Source organism: Microtus oregoni, unplaced genomic scaffold (genome assembly GCF_018167655.1).
Source record: "Microtus oregoni isolate MIOR12 unplaced genomic scaffold, Mior012 000012F_ref0000307, whole genome shotgun sequence".
Taxonomy (NCBI): Eukaryota; Metazoa; Chordata; class Mammalia; order Rodentia; family Cricetidae; genus Microtus; species Microtus oregoni.
In genome coordinates, this window is record NW_024543071.1 from 18,948,316 (window position 1) to 18,965,129 (window position 16,814).

At 43.9% G+C, this 16,814-nt stretch overlaps 1 protein-coding gene across 1 annotated transcript in view; it reads right to left on the reverse strand.

The window, feature by feature from the left end:
• Pi4k2a (phosphatidylinositol 4-kinase type 2 alpha) overlaps positions 1-14,962 on the reverse strand; it is a 33,692-nt gene extending 18,730 nt beyond the window's left edge. Inside the window, exons 1-4 of the mRNA XM_041661628.1 lie at positions 14,469-14,962; positions 5,200-5,400; positions 1,091-1,222; positions 562-715 (exon numbers count right to left, since the gene is read on the reverse strand). Coding sequence (XP_041517562.1) covers positions 562-715; positions 1,091-1,222; positions 5,200-5,400; positions 14,469-14,900 — 919 coding nt within the window. The 5' untranslated portion in view covers positions 14,901-14,962. The remainder of the gene's footprint in view (positions 1-561; positions 716-1,090; positions 1,223-5,199; positions 5,401-14,468) is intronic.
• Positions 14,963-16,814: the final 1,852 nt, after the last annotated feature.

Here is a 16,814-nt window from a genome sequence, read left to right on the forward strand (position 1 = left end):
CCCTGCTACATATTGATTTGGTCAGGTCTACTGAATTCAAGTTCACCAGTATATTTAAGAGAAAAAAATTCCAGGTGTCATGGCCCATCTAATCCCACCACTTGGCAACACAAAGGTAGGTGGATCTCTGTAAATTCAAGGCCAGCCTGTTCTATACAGAGTCTCTGAGGACAGCCAAGGATTCATAGAAAAACCTTGTTTTTAAAATAAAAAATCCACAAAAGAAAAGCAATGATCCAAGAATCTTTTTCTAAAGGTCATAAAAAGATAATGCTGCCTTATTCAATCTCTAAGAATAACTAGGAATCAAGAATGAATGTACTTTTCAGTGTTTTGGAAAAGCCAGGTAACTACCTCTAATAACCTGTAGTCTCTATATCTGGACAAAATTTAACCCAGAAAATTGGTCTGCGAGATCCTCTTTAAATAGGCATACCCATTCGAACACAGAAAATCACCATTCTCACAAGGTTCCTACAGACTCTGGTTCCAACAGACCTCCAGGCCCCCTCAATCCTCAGGAGTCCGGCGCAAAGCATGGGAGCACCCCTGGCTGCTCACCAGTGTTGCGAATGATGTAGTCCAGCACCACCAACCGCTCAAACTGCAATAGTAGTTGTCGGTTGGTGTTCTCAGGGAGAGGCTCTGCTTCAAAACGTCGCAGCCAATAGTCTGCATCTTTGTAGCCTTCAACAAAGAGTTGGAATGACCCGACCTGCAATCCAATGGAAGGAACAAAATCATTTCTGTAGAGGACAAATTAAAGACCCCAGGAGAAAACCAGAGACCCACAAAGGCCCTGTGGAGTTCACATCAAAGAAAAGGAATGGGAGAGATTCATCCACCCAAGTTGAAGAAGCCTATCCGAATGGTCTAGACTCTGGAGAAATAAAATGAGGACTGTTAGTTTACATTCCCTGGAGAGCTACTTCCAACCCTGAGACCTCTGACAGAAGTGAGAAAGACAAGAGCCTCAGGGAAGGTCATTTACATGCCCAATTCAAGCCTATATATACCTGTTTCCCCCTCTTAAGTGATTATGCCACCACAGACCATCAACTTTGTTAAGTCACACAGGGACAATCTATACCTTTGGTGGTAGCCCGATGCGGTTAAACCGCTGCCCAACTTTTGGCACTTTTTCTAGTGCAAGCCGCTTGCCCCTGGACTTTACTCGGTCAATGGCACTGTAGTTGAAGGTTTCACTGGCCAGGTATACTACCTACAACAAAAAGAGAAAAGTTATTTAGGCTAGAGTTAAGTTTAAGAAAGAAGACCACCATGGCAGAGAACAGCTAGAAGATCAGTAATACAGTTCCTCTTCATGGGAAGAGAAAGCATTTCCCAGTTATGGTTCAGGGTAGTCAACATGGCTAATTTCGAATAATAGAATGTTGATAAAATGATGTATATATCACTTCTGAGTCAAGCCTCCAGAACCTCCCATAGTTCTTTCAGTTCACATTTCCTTAATCTGTGAAGCTGTAAATGAAGGGCTCTGAGATGGCAGAGCCACACCATGTAACAATCTCATACTCCTCGTGATATGAATGACTTAGGCATGGGAATACATGTCTACTGTGATCTCAGCATTTAAGAGGCAAAGGAAGTTCCACACGAGGTTGAAGCAAAAATAGTCTACATGTCAGTTCCTGGCCAGAATGAGCTAGAGTGAGACCTGGTCTCAAATGGGGAAGGGGAGGAAAGGAAATGAAAGGGAAAATAGAATGGGAAGGCGGGAGAGGAAGGGAAAGAAGGTGAGGGAGAAAAAAGAGAGGGGGGGGGGAGGCAACAAAGAAAAAAAAAAAGGGCTGGTGAGACAGCCCAGTGGGTAAGGGTTCTTGCCACCAAGCCTGACAACCTGAGTTTGGCCCGCAGAACATATAACTGTAGAGAAAGCATCAACTCCTACCAGTTGTCACCTGATTTCCATGTGTGAGTCTTGGCATATGTGCTCCCTACTATATATTTAACAAATAAACATAGAAATAAAAGAGAGGAGTGTTTTCTTAAAGCTATTTTTCTGCCAGACAGTGGTGCCCGCGCCTTTAATCCCAGCACTTGGGAGGCAGAAGCAGACAGATCTCTGTGAGTTAGAGGCCAGCCTGGTCTAAAGAGTGAGTTCCAGGACAGACAGATATGGTTATTACACAGAGAAACCTTGTCTAGAAAAAAAAAAAGAAAGAAAACGCTATTTTTCCAGTTTCCACTTGGAAACCCCGCTTGTTCAAGCTGCAAAGCATCTTTCCCTGCTATCAGGTTTATCTGCAACTGCTCTTCCCAGCATAGCACTCTTCCCTGTATGAGTAATGACACTCTCACTACTTGTTCCTCACAGGAACAAGAAGCAAAACAGCCGGTGAATGAGAACCACAACTTTACTATTTGAAGCACCTTCACAATGTGAGCTCTGTTTCCATAGTGACAGATACTTTAATCAACTGGATAGAATCCTGTCACAAGAATAGGGCAGGCAGCAAAAGGAAGAGATTCCTCTTATATTCTCCAGCAGTTGAATTTAAACTTGAAAAGTTGTCTCTTCTCAGCCTCCTGGAAGTGTTGACACTGACTCCAGAGATCCTCAGAACTCACTAATGTTCTCTAGTGAGGGAGCTGTAGGGTATCTAATGATTGAAACAGGTACAAAAACACTGCAAGACCCCTCATTAAACAAACTTACCTTTGCCACAGACAGATACCATTACAGAAAACTGTAACTGATCAAAATGCTGACATGTGAAACATAGTCTCAACTAATACACCTAGATACATTGCACCTAAGGCTCACAGATCTTGTGGACAAGGGGGTAGAAAGACTAAAAGAACCAGAAGAATAAGGAGCTTGCTGTTAGACTGTATTCTAGAAATGTCAGAAGCTACAGCCGTGAAGTCTCACCAACATGGCTGCCTAAACATGAGCTGAACAAGACCACCACAGACAGTCATGCTAACATGGAAGGGGGGAAAGCAAATGAGGCCTCCACCATGGACAAAGAGCTCCTGGCAACTGGGAAATACTGAAAGCAATAGAAAATAGCCTTTCCCAGGGAAGAGCACAACAATTGGTTATCCAATACTAAATGGATAGCCCTGAAAACATATATTAACATAACATCATACATACAGACTGAACATGTTTTATATACTTAGAAACACACACACATATACACACAAATAATTAAAGACAAAAAGGTCATGAATTTGAAAAAGAACAGAGGGTGGATAGGGAAGAGAAAATGATTATTACATAATTCTCAAAAAACTAAAAATATTTTAAAAAACACAATATGCATAGAATATTTACTATTTATATATACTAATTATGCTAGGCACTAGGTTATGTGTTTTATATTGATTACTTTGTTTAATCTTGATAAGCACTCTACTAAATAATAACTATGCCTAACTCTAGTTTTACAGGGAGGATGCTGAAAATACATTAAGGGATTCACTGCTTTGCCCATGGCTCACACAAACAAAAAGCTACAGAGGCCAGTGCCTTGATCTCAGCACTCAGGAAGCTGAGGTGGGAAGATCACAAGTTTAAGGCCAGCCTGGGCTACATAACAAGATTATCTCCAATAAGAGAAAAGGTTGCTGAGTAGAATTCAAACTCAAGCCTCCGACCCTTAGGCACTGCACCCTGGAAGCACCAGTAGAGCAAACCAGGAAACAGTTGTGGCTCTGTGCTATTTGCCTAGCAAAGAGAGGAAATTATAGAACACTGAGCAGGAAATATGGAAAGGGTTCCAGAGTCTAGGATGGTCTTGATCTAAGAGGATTTCAGGTGAGGGACCAGATTCTGAAGCAATAATGATCACACAAGATGTTCTTAAACTAGTATCAGTAAATTCCCTAAAGTCATATGAAATCAAGTATGTATCAAGCACTGTTTCAAAGAGGAAAGAGTTGGGAAAGGTCCCAACTCTTTATAAGAGTCTCAACTAACAACACACACAAAGAATGTGTCAATCCACACCATGAGAATTTGTCTAGAACTGGTTCTTTCCTTCTCCTTCCTCCTCTCCCCTCCACCCTCCCTTTTCCTGCCTTCCTTGTGGTGTTGTGAACTGAACCCTGGGCCTTGCATATGCTGAGTTAGGTGTTCGAGCACTGAGCTAACACACCCAGTCCAGGACCTCTATTCTGATATACTCAGATGAGCCCCAGGATTCTACAGCATGAAGGTGAGGGAGGGAAATTCCATGGTAGTACTCTGCAGGGAATTGAGACAGACATTTCACTCTAACCCTAAGCCCAACCAAATTCTCTTTACCAAACCTTGCATAAGGCAGGCATAGTGAAACACTCTACAGACTCGGGTACTTGGGAGGTGGATCACAAGAGGACACTGTGCTTAGAACTCATTTGGATGACATGACAAGATCTTGTCCCTTAAAAAGAAAGGGGGGGGGGGGCGGCTGGAGAGATAGCTCAGTGGTTAAAAGCATTGCCTGCTCTTCCAAAGGTCCTGAGTTCAATTCCCGGCAACCACATGGTGGCTCACAACCATCTGTAATGAGGTCTGGTGCCCTTTTCTGGCCTGTAGACACACACACAGACAGAATATTGTATACATAATAAATAAATAAATATTTTTAAAAATAAAATAAAAATAAAGAAAGAGGGACTGCAGACATGGCTCGGTGGTTAAAAGCATTTGCTGATCTTACAGGAGTAGAGTTCAGTTCCTAGCACCCATATGAGGAGACTCAGAACCTCCTGTAATTCCAGTTCCAGAGAATCTAATGCCTTCTGGCCTTTGTTGGCACCTGCACACAGGAGCACAATACACACATACTGATATACACACAAAGAATTTTCTTACCAAAAAAAAAAAAAGAAGAAAAGAGAGAGAAGGAAGGAAAGAAAAAAAACTGAGAAACTGTGCACCTAAATCTTGTTCCAGAAGTCTTTGTGAATGAGCAGTAAAAGTACCTAGCTTGTGATTGCCTGGATACAAAGACCAAGGAAGCCCATAAATATATAAGGCACCTGTGAGATTTCTAAGATTGTATATATTATGTATATGTGTCCTTCAAGAGGATCAAATTGTAAGCCCATTCCTCCCACTCAACCCCAAAAGACTGAGTATTCCAGATTTAAACAAAACCTCCCTAGACCCACTGTTCCATTAAGAGATCAGGGCTCAGCACACCTTTAGCAAAGCTCTAAAGATCCAAAAAATGGGTCACTGACCTTTGTACGGGGTACAATGTTGAGTTCCAGTTTTTGGTCCACCAAGCTAGCCCCTGCCTCTGAGAGATAACCCTGGTTGAGGACAAGGCAGTCACGGCCAAAGCAGCATGGACAACACAACTTCTGTAGCCACTTGGTCCATTTAGGATTAAGTTGCCCGTATGGCTCTTCATTCTTGGGTTTGAAGACAGCAACGATCTTCTACGTAGCCAAAAGAAAAAGAAGACAGAGAAGGTGACTTGGAAGCCTGGGGTACCTGAGAAGTAGATCCCATACTTAGCATTTATAAGGCCTTTGACTCAGTGGAGACAGGCTACTAGAGAGAGCTATGGCCAAAAGCAGCAGACACCCCATTCTTCTTGCTCACTTCTTTGTTTTCCCCATCTCTAACCTCTAATGCAACTGTGCTTCAAAGTAAATTGGGTTTGTATGTTCAAAACCCAGAAACCAACTTAGTAATACATTTCTTTTTTTTTTTTTTTTGTGACAGGGTTTCTCTGGGCAACAGTCCTGGCTATACTGGAACTTGCTTTGTACACCAGGTTGGCCTTAAATTCAAAGAGATCCGCCTGCTACCTCTGCCTCCCGAGTACTGGGATTAAAGACGCACATCACCACCCGGCTTGCTAACACATCTTGATAGGCAACAATCCTATGCTAATACAGCATGGCTTTGTCCTCTCTAAAAGGATATAACTCACTATATATCAATGGCCCCAAATTAATCCTTTCCCCCAAAATGAAACATTAACTTATAATTGATTATATACTTTTTGTAAGAACCTCTCCCATTTATCCCATTAACAGTTTTCTTTATTATAGTATGTCACAAACTTAGTACCATCGAACTCCAACTTCCAGGGTGTGTGTATGTGTATATACTGTCATTGATATCAATTACATAAAAAACTCAGAGATGGAGAGATAGCTCAACAGTTAAGAGTGCTTGCTTTGCAACTATGAGGATCAGAACTTAGGTCCTGGCACCCAAGTAGCAAGTTGAGCATCCCTGCAAATGCCTCTAACATCAGTTCCAAAATGGGTGGAAGCAGCATATTGCTTGCTGGACTTGCTGGCTTTCAGTCTAGCAAAAAATAGATAGATAGATAGATAGATAGATAGATAGATAGATAGATAAATGAAGGGTCGTGAAGCATTACGGAATGAGGTTAAGAAAATTGTTAGCAGTGACTCATTTCCTCTATCATACTTATATTAACAAAACTGAAAAAAAGTTTAAGAAACACAATCTAATGACAAGACAACCAAAGAGGAAACAAAAAATATAACAGGAAAAAGAATGTAGTTAGAATTGGGGTTCTCAAATTCTGATAGGCAAGGGTTTAAGAGAAAAGAACCCACAATTCATTTTCTCTATCCTAAAGTAATTGAATCTGTTTTTTTCTGGCTTTATTTCTAGAGTCAGGTTCTTACTGTGTATCCCTGGCTGGCTTGGAACTCAGCTGTACAGACCTTCTGACCTCCTGTACCTCTCAAGTGCCGGGATTGAAGGTGTGCTCCACCACGTCTAGACTCTGAATGTTTTCTTTCACAGAACCTTAGGCCCTCTGGACTTATTTATCTTATTCCTTCCAGAACCCAAACTGGTGATTCTAAGGAAGAAAATCAGATATGCTAACCAAGAGATTCATCTCATTACTCTTTTCCTTCCTTCTTTCCTTAACTCACAGCCAACCTCAGTTAGAGTAGGTGACAGCAGACAACACGTAACAATCTTCTCCATTAGTTGAGTTCCAGTGAACTTACTCATCCCATCTCTAACAAGAACTAGTTAAGTCTTGAAGTCAGACCTTTAATTATCTCCTTGCAAGGATTTGAAAAGGCAAGAGAAACCCAGAACTCTCTTTTTAATTCCAAAAAGAATAAGTTTATTCTTAAAGTCAAACTCATTTATTGGTAAAAGTAAAATACAAACCATATTATAAGTATTTGTAATTACTTTTTATTTAAAGACACAGTCTCACTATGTAGCCCTAGCTGGCCTATAACTTATTATATAGACCAGACTAGTTGAACTCACAGGTGTCTGTCTGCCTCTGCCTCTGCCTCCCCAGGGATGAAACCACACCCCATCAAGGAATTACTTTCTTATTCAGAGGGGCATGCCAGTCTCTGTGCTCATCCTGAACACAGTCTCTGGAAAGCAGAGCAGCAGCCACAGGCTCTCAGCTGTGAACAGGGCTGCTGAGACTGAGAACAGTGTAGCTTGCAGAATGCAGCCTCCAGTGAGGGGGGGTGGAGATATTCCAGATACCAGGGAGGGCTGAGAAGTACCGCGAATAAATTAAATTCTTCCACTTAAAGAAAGCAGAACTTGAAGGCCAAGCTGCAGACAAGTGTCATTCATGGACTGACCTGTCAGGCTCCTCAATTTCCCCCACTATGAGGAGAGCATGAACTGGCTCTTCAAAAGAATAAAAAAGTATGATTACCTCAGTCACACAGGGGCTTCACTGGAGAACACTGTCTGGATTAAATAACTGAGGGAATGACAGGAGGAAGGAGGAAAAATGGAAAGCTGGAAGGACATTCAGAGAGAGAGCGAGAGACTAGGGCTAAGAATAGACTTCAGTGCAACTCAGTTCTGCTAGAATTTGATTAGGACCTAGTTTGTGTATGCATGTGGTAGTTTCCTCAACAGACACAAAACAGCCTCTGCCCTAATTTCCAAAGACATGATGACTGCATATAGTGAACTATGTCACTGACAAATCAAGAATACTCTCAAAAGCACTCAAATTTAAATCCAGTATTTAGCTAAGAAAGAAAACGACTGGCTTTCCTCATCCTTTTTTTTCCCTAGATAGCCAATTCCTCTGTTAGACCCCGAATGTATCAGTTTGGTGCTGATTTTAAAAGCATTTTTTCTTAATGGCCACTTACTAAACTCCCTGTTTAATGAAGAATAATGCACAGAAACCTGAAATAGTAGTGGTCTGTGAATAAAAACAGAACTGCACCAAGAACTGTGGTACGTTGGGTGCCAAATGTAGCAAAAATAATTAAAACCCATAGACAGAATTGGGGTTCAACCCGAAACCCAGAGCAGCCAAGCAACTAGGGAAGTATCACCTCTACCAAGGCTGAGTGACTGTAGACTAAGCAGTAAGAGCCTCTCTCCCTTCCCATTTTATATTCCCTCTAGCGCTGGGATTAAAGGCATGTGACTTCCTAGAACTGGAATTAAAGGTGTAGACCACCACTACCTGGATTTGTTTCTGCATTGATCTTGTGGAACCCAGGGTGGCCTTGAACTCACAGAGATCAGCTGTCTCCGAAATCCTGGGATTATAGGTATATGTCACCATTGCCTGACCTCTAGTGGCTTTAGTTTTGCTTTTGGTCTTCAGATAAGATTTATTTATCAAAATACAAATAATATACCACTACAAAGAACCAAAAAACTTCTTTCTAGTTGGTGTCGGAACTCACACCAATTCCTGGAACCTAAGTTTCAGATGGCTAACTAACCAGCAGTGACAAGCGTAAGGATGCGATAAAGTGATCGCTGAAAAGGCAAAGGGTCACATATTTGTAGCCCCAACTACCCACCAGAAAGACTGAAGATCACTGGAGCCCTGGGGTACAAGGCCAGCCTGGGAAACAATGCTGAGGACAACTCCCCCCCCCCCAATAAACAAAACAATCCAGGTGTGGTGGTGCTACATAGTAACCAAAGTTTTATAAAAATAACCATTTTCAAAAGTTTTTGCAAAACTATGTAATATATGAATTGACAGACCACTGACTTTTCATACCTTCCTTGGTTTTCAGGGTTTCAGTATCTCACATCATGTGATCTCTTCACATCTCTGCTCTACACACAAAGGGAAATGAGACTAAGAGCAGATAAACAAAGCCTAAAGTTATTATGAACATACTCATTCCTGAGCCCTCAAGAGAAAATTTCAGTGAGCCCTGGGCCATGCTCTAAGAATGACTGTGCACTGCAAACTATTTTACTCATAACTTGGGAATGCGATAGATCCTTGTACCAGACGGCAGATAAAGCTTAAAATCTCATGACCTACATCCATATGGGAAAGAGAGCATTCATTATATCATTTAAGTGTTTTGCTCCTTAAGATTTGGTGATGGCTATCGATATGGTTCTTAACCAAGTGGAGGGATGGGAGAATTCTTTCGAATGGATGTCGGCAGAGAACTTGAGGAAGCCAGTCCTATCCTACCACACTGGTTCTGGGAACTGGATTCAGGCCCTCAGGGCTTCGTCATCAGCACCTTCTACTGAGTCCTCTGACTATCCCAATTTCACACACATAACATTTTCTCATGAAAATGACATCTTTTGCTGTTTTTCAAATATTCATATGTTGAATGTGTTTCTTCTGCACATACAAATAAGAAAGCCTTTGTAAAAATGCTATTTTTAGAGGCACATGCACATATACACTAAGTAAACAGACTTTAAAAAATAACATAGGCAGGGCATGGAGATGTACACCTTCAATCCCAACATTCAGGAGGCAGAGGTGGTCAATCACTGTTGAGTTCCAGGCCAACCAGGCCTATACAGTAAGCCCCTACTTTAAAAAAAATAAATAAATAGATTAAAAACAAGATGGAATGGTGATGAAGACCTTTAATCCCTGCAAGGCAGAGGCAGATGGATCTCTGAGTTAAAGGTCAGCCTGGGTCAAAAAATTCTAGGTCTGGCAGGGCTACATAGTGGGATCCTGTCTCCAAAAATCAATCAATCAAAGAAATGAAATGCATATATACGTATAAAAGTATATATAATTTACATACATATATATTTTTTTAAGTTGAAAATAACTGATATGATATAAAGTTCCTAGATGGATATCCCTGCAGACACTGCAATTGGTAATTTTATGCAAAGACTAAAGATCATTAGTTAATGAATTGCTATTCTCAGTGGTTATGAGAATATCATATCAAAATTATACTACTTCTGCCTTACACAACACCATGTATCCAAGAAAGCCTACTATAGAGGTCAATGGGCATAAAACTGTGAAAGAGGACAAAACAAAGCCAGTCATGAAGGAACACACCTGTAACCCTAGGAACTCAGGAGGTACAGGCAGGAGAATCAAGAGTACAGAGTCATTCTCGGCTAAATAGCTAGACTGAGGTTAGCCTGGGCTACCTGAGACCATTTAAAAAGAGAAACAAAAACAAAAGAGCAAAATGAAGAAAACTCTTGACTATGTACCTGCTAAGTACTAGGAACTACCTACCTGGGGCTTTCATGTATGATATCTCACTTCACCCCATCCCCCAGAGACAGGGTCTTACTTTACTATGTAGGCCTGGCTGGCCTGAAAGGCATTATATAAATCAGGCTGATCTGAGATTCACAGAGCTCCGCCTGCCTCTGCCTCCTAAGGGTTGGGATTATAGGCCTGCACCACCATGCCTGGCTCATTCATCTTCTTTAACAAGTTAGGCCATGCTGGGCGGTGGTGGCGCACGCCTCTAATCCCAGCACTTGGGAGGCAGAAGCAGGCGGATCTCTGGGAGTTCGAGGCCAGCCTGGTCTACAAGAGCTAGTTCCAGGACAGGAACCAAAAGCTACAGAGAAACCCTGTCTCGAAACACCAAAAAAAAAAAAAACAAAAAAAAAAAAACAAGTTAGGCCATAGAGGAGTAATGCTGAGGAGATACCTCTGCAGCTGAGTGAACATGAGCTCTGAAGACCAAGGATGTAAAGTGAGGAAGGGTAATGTGAGCACACATCACCATGACAACGTCTAATCTAGCATTTTCCATTTTACTGTTCCAGGTCCTAACTTGATCATCCTGTGGCAGAAACTACCATAAACTGGGAAGTGGAATCGAGGCTGTCATAGAGAAGAATCTCTCAGAACAAGCTAGAGTCCTTGCTGCTCTTCTGGAGCGCCTGAGCGCAATTTCCAGCACCCACATCAGGTGGCTCCCACCTGCCTGCAGCCCTGGTTCTGGGGCAACCAACACCCACTTCTCATCTCCCTGGGAACCCACACAAGTGGCATACTAACATGCAGACACACTCATATATAAAATAAATTAAAATTAAAATAGGCTGGGCATGGTGCTGTACACCTTTAATTCTAGACATAACGAGGCTGGGTCAACATAGTGAGTTCCAAGCCAGCCAGGGCTACATCGTGAGATCTTGTCTCAAAAACAAACAACAAAAAATTAATTTTAAAATATTAAAAAAGATATTTCAGATTGTTCCAAAAGTAGTTATTGCACACACTACTGGTCCTCCTCTTTCCCCTTCTGCCTAACATAAGACATCTAATTTATCTTGTAGGCAAGATAAAGACTACAACTCCCAGAAACTAACTACTACAACTATGTCTTGGACAATAGGATGTAGGCAGAGAAATCTGGTGCAACTTCTAGGAAGGGCCCAAAAGGGTGGAGACACATTCTTTCTCTCCCTTCTTCCAATGGCTGACAAACAAGTAAACTTGAGTAGCCATTTTAGAAGATGCAGTGTAGGCCACATGCTAAGTACAGCTCTGAATATGGTTCTGAGAAGCTTAAAGACTTACTTTACATTTAAGATAAATATACCTTTTTTTGCGATTACTATTTTAAAATAACTATCACACATAGGCAAGTCCAATACTAACCAACAGCAAAGCTAAAATGAGAAACCATAAATTCAGATGCCTGACTTCCAGGAGTCAGACCTCAGGAGCCAAGAAACCTGCCTTACTAGGGAAGGGATCTTGTGCAAATCAATGTCACCTGTGGAGATAAGACAGTACCAACTTCTAAGGTGGTTATGGGGAATGTGTTAGCATTTATAAAGCATTTTAAAACAGTGCTAGCATAAGGGTAAGCACTATTTAAGCATTAATTAAATAAATACGGGTGGTGGTGGCGCACGCCTTTAATCCCAGCACTGGGAGGCAGAGGCAGGTGGATCTCTGGGAGTTCGAGGCCAGCCTGGTCTATAAGAGCTAGTTCCGGGACAGGCACCAAAGCTACAGAGAAACCCTGTCTCGAAAAACATAAATAAATAAATAAATAAATGCCTTTGGTACTGATTCTAAGGTGAAAATACCAACTACAGTGTGTCTGTGGGCCAGTCTATCCTCCCCCACAAGCATTTAGGAAGTGGCCCCCTATCCTAAACCACATTTTCAATGGGAGCAGAGCAATCATACATCTGTGTGTAGATTTTTACCTCTGACTGAGAATAGTGGCCAGGAAATTAAGAGACTGGGCTCCTGAACACCATCAAAAACAATACAACAGGAACAAAAGCCCCCGGCCTATGGTCTGGCCTCTGCGTATGTACTGAGGTGACCCAAGTGACAGATCCCACCTATCAAAGTACTAGATCATTTCCCAGCTGATCTGACATACTACTTCTTTTTTTTAATAGTTTTTCAAGACAGGGTTTCTCTGTGTAAGAGTCCTGGCTGTCCTAAACTCACTCTAAAGACTAGCAGAACTCAGAGATCCACCTGCTTCTGCCTCCCAAATGCTAGGATTAAATGTGTGTGCCACCATCACCCAGCACTGACATAAGTCTAAATGAGAAAAGATCTAGCAACATGCTAACTATTAACCACCTGCCTCCAAACACAACTAATACCTTAAAGCGCATTCTGTGTCGTACTCTCGCCTGTCCGTCCTCCTCAAAAAAGGGAAAACCTTGCTGACTTGTTTTGTTGTGCTGGGAGCTGAATCATGGACCTGCATATTCTCAAAGCTTTCTCCAGTCCAGTTTATACAAACACAGTGGACAGAATTGCTCTCACATTTTGGTAATCTTAGGGACAACTCTGGGCGAATAGATTAGTCAATGAACTCTGTCAAGAGCTGCAATTACAGCCCTTCCTGGCCACTTAGACACACAACAGCATGCTACCCATCTAAAGAGACCACATGGAGAGATGGATCAAAAGCTAAGAGCACTGGCTGCTCTTCTAGAGGACCCAGGGGTCAGTCCTCAGCACCCACAAGACAGCTGACAACCATCTACAACTCCAGTTCTAGGGGATCCAACACCCCCTTGGCCTGTCCCAACATCAGGCATGCACATGGTACACAGACACATAAATGCAGGCAAAGTACTAGTACACATAAAGTTCTAAATTTTAAAAGAAAACTTTAAAAATTCACACAAAAAAAATACAAGGGACCAGCTTCATAGTGGTGACACATGCCTTTAATCCCAGCACTTGGGAGACAGAGGCAGGCAGAACTCTGAGCTCAGGTCCAGCCTGGTCTACAGAGTGAGTTCCAGACCAGCCAAAGCTACACAGAGAAACCCTGTCTTGAGGGGGGGGGGGGGTACAAGGGAATTTTGAGGTAATTTTAACACCCATTATTTTAATACATACAATAGTACATTTTAAAAATAAACCATTTTGGCACATTTGAAAATGTCAACAGGTAAGACCAGACATTTCTTGACCTACTAGCCCTTCAATAGCTCTGGTCTGATCTGTGTCCAAATTTTTAAAATCTTATTAAGTTCTCAAAAGGATAAAGTCACTTCTCAACTGCCCTGGTCATCTCATGCCCCATGTTACCCTATTTCCACACCCCCAGTACACAAGCAAGGGACAAAATTAAGGTCAGCAAAACTCTGCCTTAGCTAAGCAAACTGCTGATGGGTTTGGAAGAAATTAAAGGGCAGGAGACAGTCTCCTGTAGTTAAAGCTCCGCGTTCTAAACCGAGGAACCATAAGCAACGATGCGAACCTTTTCCCAGAGTGAGCAATAACCAGGACAGATGGCACTGATGAGCCCACCCACGCTGTCACCAAAGACTTAATAAGAAACTTGGGATCCCGACACAGACAACCCCACAACACAGAGGTTGGAATTAAATCCTCAGAGCCCGTGATGGGTCAACTGACCCACAGAACATGGAAGCACTGCTTTGGGCCAACGTAGGGAAAATAAAATGGGAACGAGAATAAGCCTAAGGCCCCGAATCTGGAGGCAATGGCCGGATGTTTGTCCCAGCAGTTTGAATCTAAAGGACCGACTGGAAAGTAGGATAGGTCAGCACTTCTCTGCCCGGTATCTGGTCAGTTTCCTCTTTTCACTTTCCGCTCACGCTTCCCCATCAAAAAGGTTCTGATTGATTTCTTCATCCTGAGAGGTTTCCCCATATCTAGTCCCCAGAAGCATCCCCCATACGGCCGGAGAGCGCTGACGCTGAAGTTTCTCTTCGGCACCCTTTCGATTTCCCTTCCCTCGGTCCCGGGGCGCCGTCCCCCCCACGCCCGGGCCCCCACGCTCACCCCCTGAGAGTCCTTGACGAAGTAGCTTCCGCTGGAGCCCTGGTAGATGCGCTCGGGATAGATGCAGCACTCGATGGCCACCTCGGCCTGCCGCACCACCACCTCGAACTCGGGGTCCTCCGGGAAGTCGTTCCGCTCGCGGTGGGTCTGAACAGAGTGCGCCGCCGCGGCCGCCTGGGCGGCCAGGGCCTGGGCCTGCGCAGCCACCGTGTGGTTCTGGCCCTGCGCCGCCGCGCCCCGGGCCCGGTCCAGCAGAGGCTGCCGCTCCCGGTCGTGGCCGGGCGAGCACGGAGGAGACGGGCCGGAGCCGGCCGCCGCCACGCGGACCGCGCCCCCGGGTACCTGCGGAAAATGAGCTCCCGAGCCCGACGGGAAAGTGTACTCTGGGGGTTGGGCCCGCTCGGGGGACACTAGCGGGCTCGTCTCGTCCATCCCTCAGGCCGCCGGCTCGGGGACCCGGCGCGCTCCACACCAGCGAGCTCGCGGCCACGACCAATCCGCAGCACTCCCCACCTCCCGCCTGGCCAACCAGGGCGCGGTGCCGCCGTAGCCCCGCCCCCAGCCTGCCCTGTTTACTTGGTGACGCGTAGGCACGGCCCCTCGCGCTCAAACAGGGGCCAATCAGAACCTGGACCTGCGCAATCACGGCCTCCACAGCTTTCGCGTCACCTTCTGTGAAGACTGCGCATGTTCCACGAGACAAACTCGGGTCAGGCACGCCTTCTGCCCTTAGCCCCGCCCCAACTTCCAATTGGCAGGCAGGTTGTCGGACGCTTTCCTAACAGCTCCTTTCTTAGTCACTTGTTAATTGAGTGCCAACGATGAACTGGCTGTGAAATTGCAAGATGACATTTTTGTGTCAATAAGCACAAAGAATTGAGAAGACAACAATGAAGGTGCCCCACTCACCCCATGCTATCTCATAACTTTAAAATCCCAGCCCTCTTGCAATTTACAAAGTGTCTGAGCCAATGATTCAACGCTTTATCTGATCATTGAGGAAAGCTTTGGTTCCTTGAAACTAAAAGCTCATGACTTTATTCACATCAATGTCTAGACACAGTTGGTGCTCGTTTTCATTAGTAAAAGGAAGAAGAAAATAATTCCTCTGTTCTCACACTAAATAAACACCATCGGGAGACAGCCACAGATAAATAGTTCATAGACTTGAAATTAGGTTGGCGAGTGAGTGAAAACTGTATCCAGAGCCTGTACTACCAGCCAGCTCCTAAAGGAAGAAACTGGATCACTGACGGGAGAAGAAAGAAAGGAAAGAAACACCGTACTCATAACGCATTGTCAAAAGAAAGAGGAAGAAGGCTAAAGCTTAATTAGGACAGCCTGCTTGGCTGGGGGGGGGGGAGCAGCAGAGGGCATATGAAGGATAGATACCAAGAGCTTGGAAGGAGGGAAGGAGGGCAGGGGTGTGTGGTGGAGCAAACTCCACGTCAAACACCTCTGGTGTAGAAAATTATTTTAGGGTGTGTTACTTTTGTTTATGCTGCATTTGTTTAACCCTGTGAAGCTGTGATTCTTTGCCTGCCTAAAACACGTGATGAGCTAATATAGAACTGAATGGCCGATAGTGAGGCAGGAGCAAGGGAAGGTGGGGCAGGCAGGCAGAGAGGATAAACGGAAGGAGACACAAGGGAAAAGAGGAGCAAAGGAACAGCAAGAGAACAGGAGAGGAGGATGCTAGGGGCCAGCCACCCAGCCAGCAAGCCACGGAGTAAGAAGGAAAGTAAGAAACACAGAAGTAAGAAAGATAAAAGCCCAGAGGGAAAAGTTAGACGGTTAATTTAAGAAAAGAAAAGCTGGCCGGGCAGTGGTGGCGCACCCCTTTAATCCCAGCACTCGGGAGGCAGAGGCAGGCGGATCTCTGGGAGTTTGAAGCCAGCCTGGTCTAGAAGAGCTAGTTTCAGGACAGGAACCAAAGAAAGCTATGGAGAGATGGCTCAGCGGTTAAGAGCATTGCCTGCTCTTCCAAAGGTCCTGAGTTCAATTCCCAGCAGCCATATGGTGGGTGGCTCACCAACCATCTGTAATGAGGTCTGGTGCCTTCTTCTGGCCTTCAGGCATACACGCAGAAAGAATATTGTATAAACAATAAGTAAATGAATATTTTTTTAAAAAAAAGCTACGGAGAAACCCTGTCTCGAAAATCAAAAAAGAAAAGAAAAGCTGGCTAGAAACAAACAAAGCTAAGGCCACGCACTCATAACTAAAAATAAGCCTCCGTGTGTTATTTATTTGAGATCTCACACAACAGTGCACATCAAATCCACTCCAAACCCAGACACTGAGTGGAGAATAGATGCTGCAGGGATGGATCAACAGTTAAAAGCA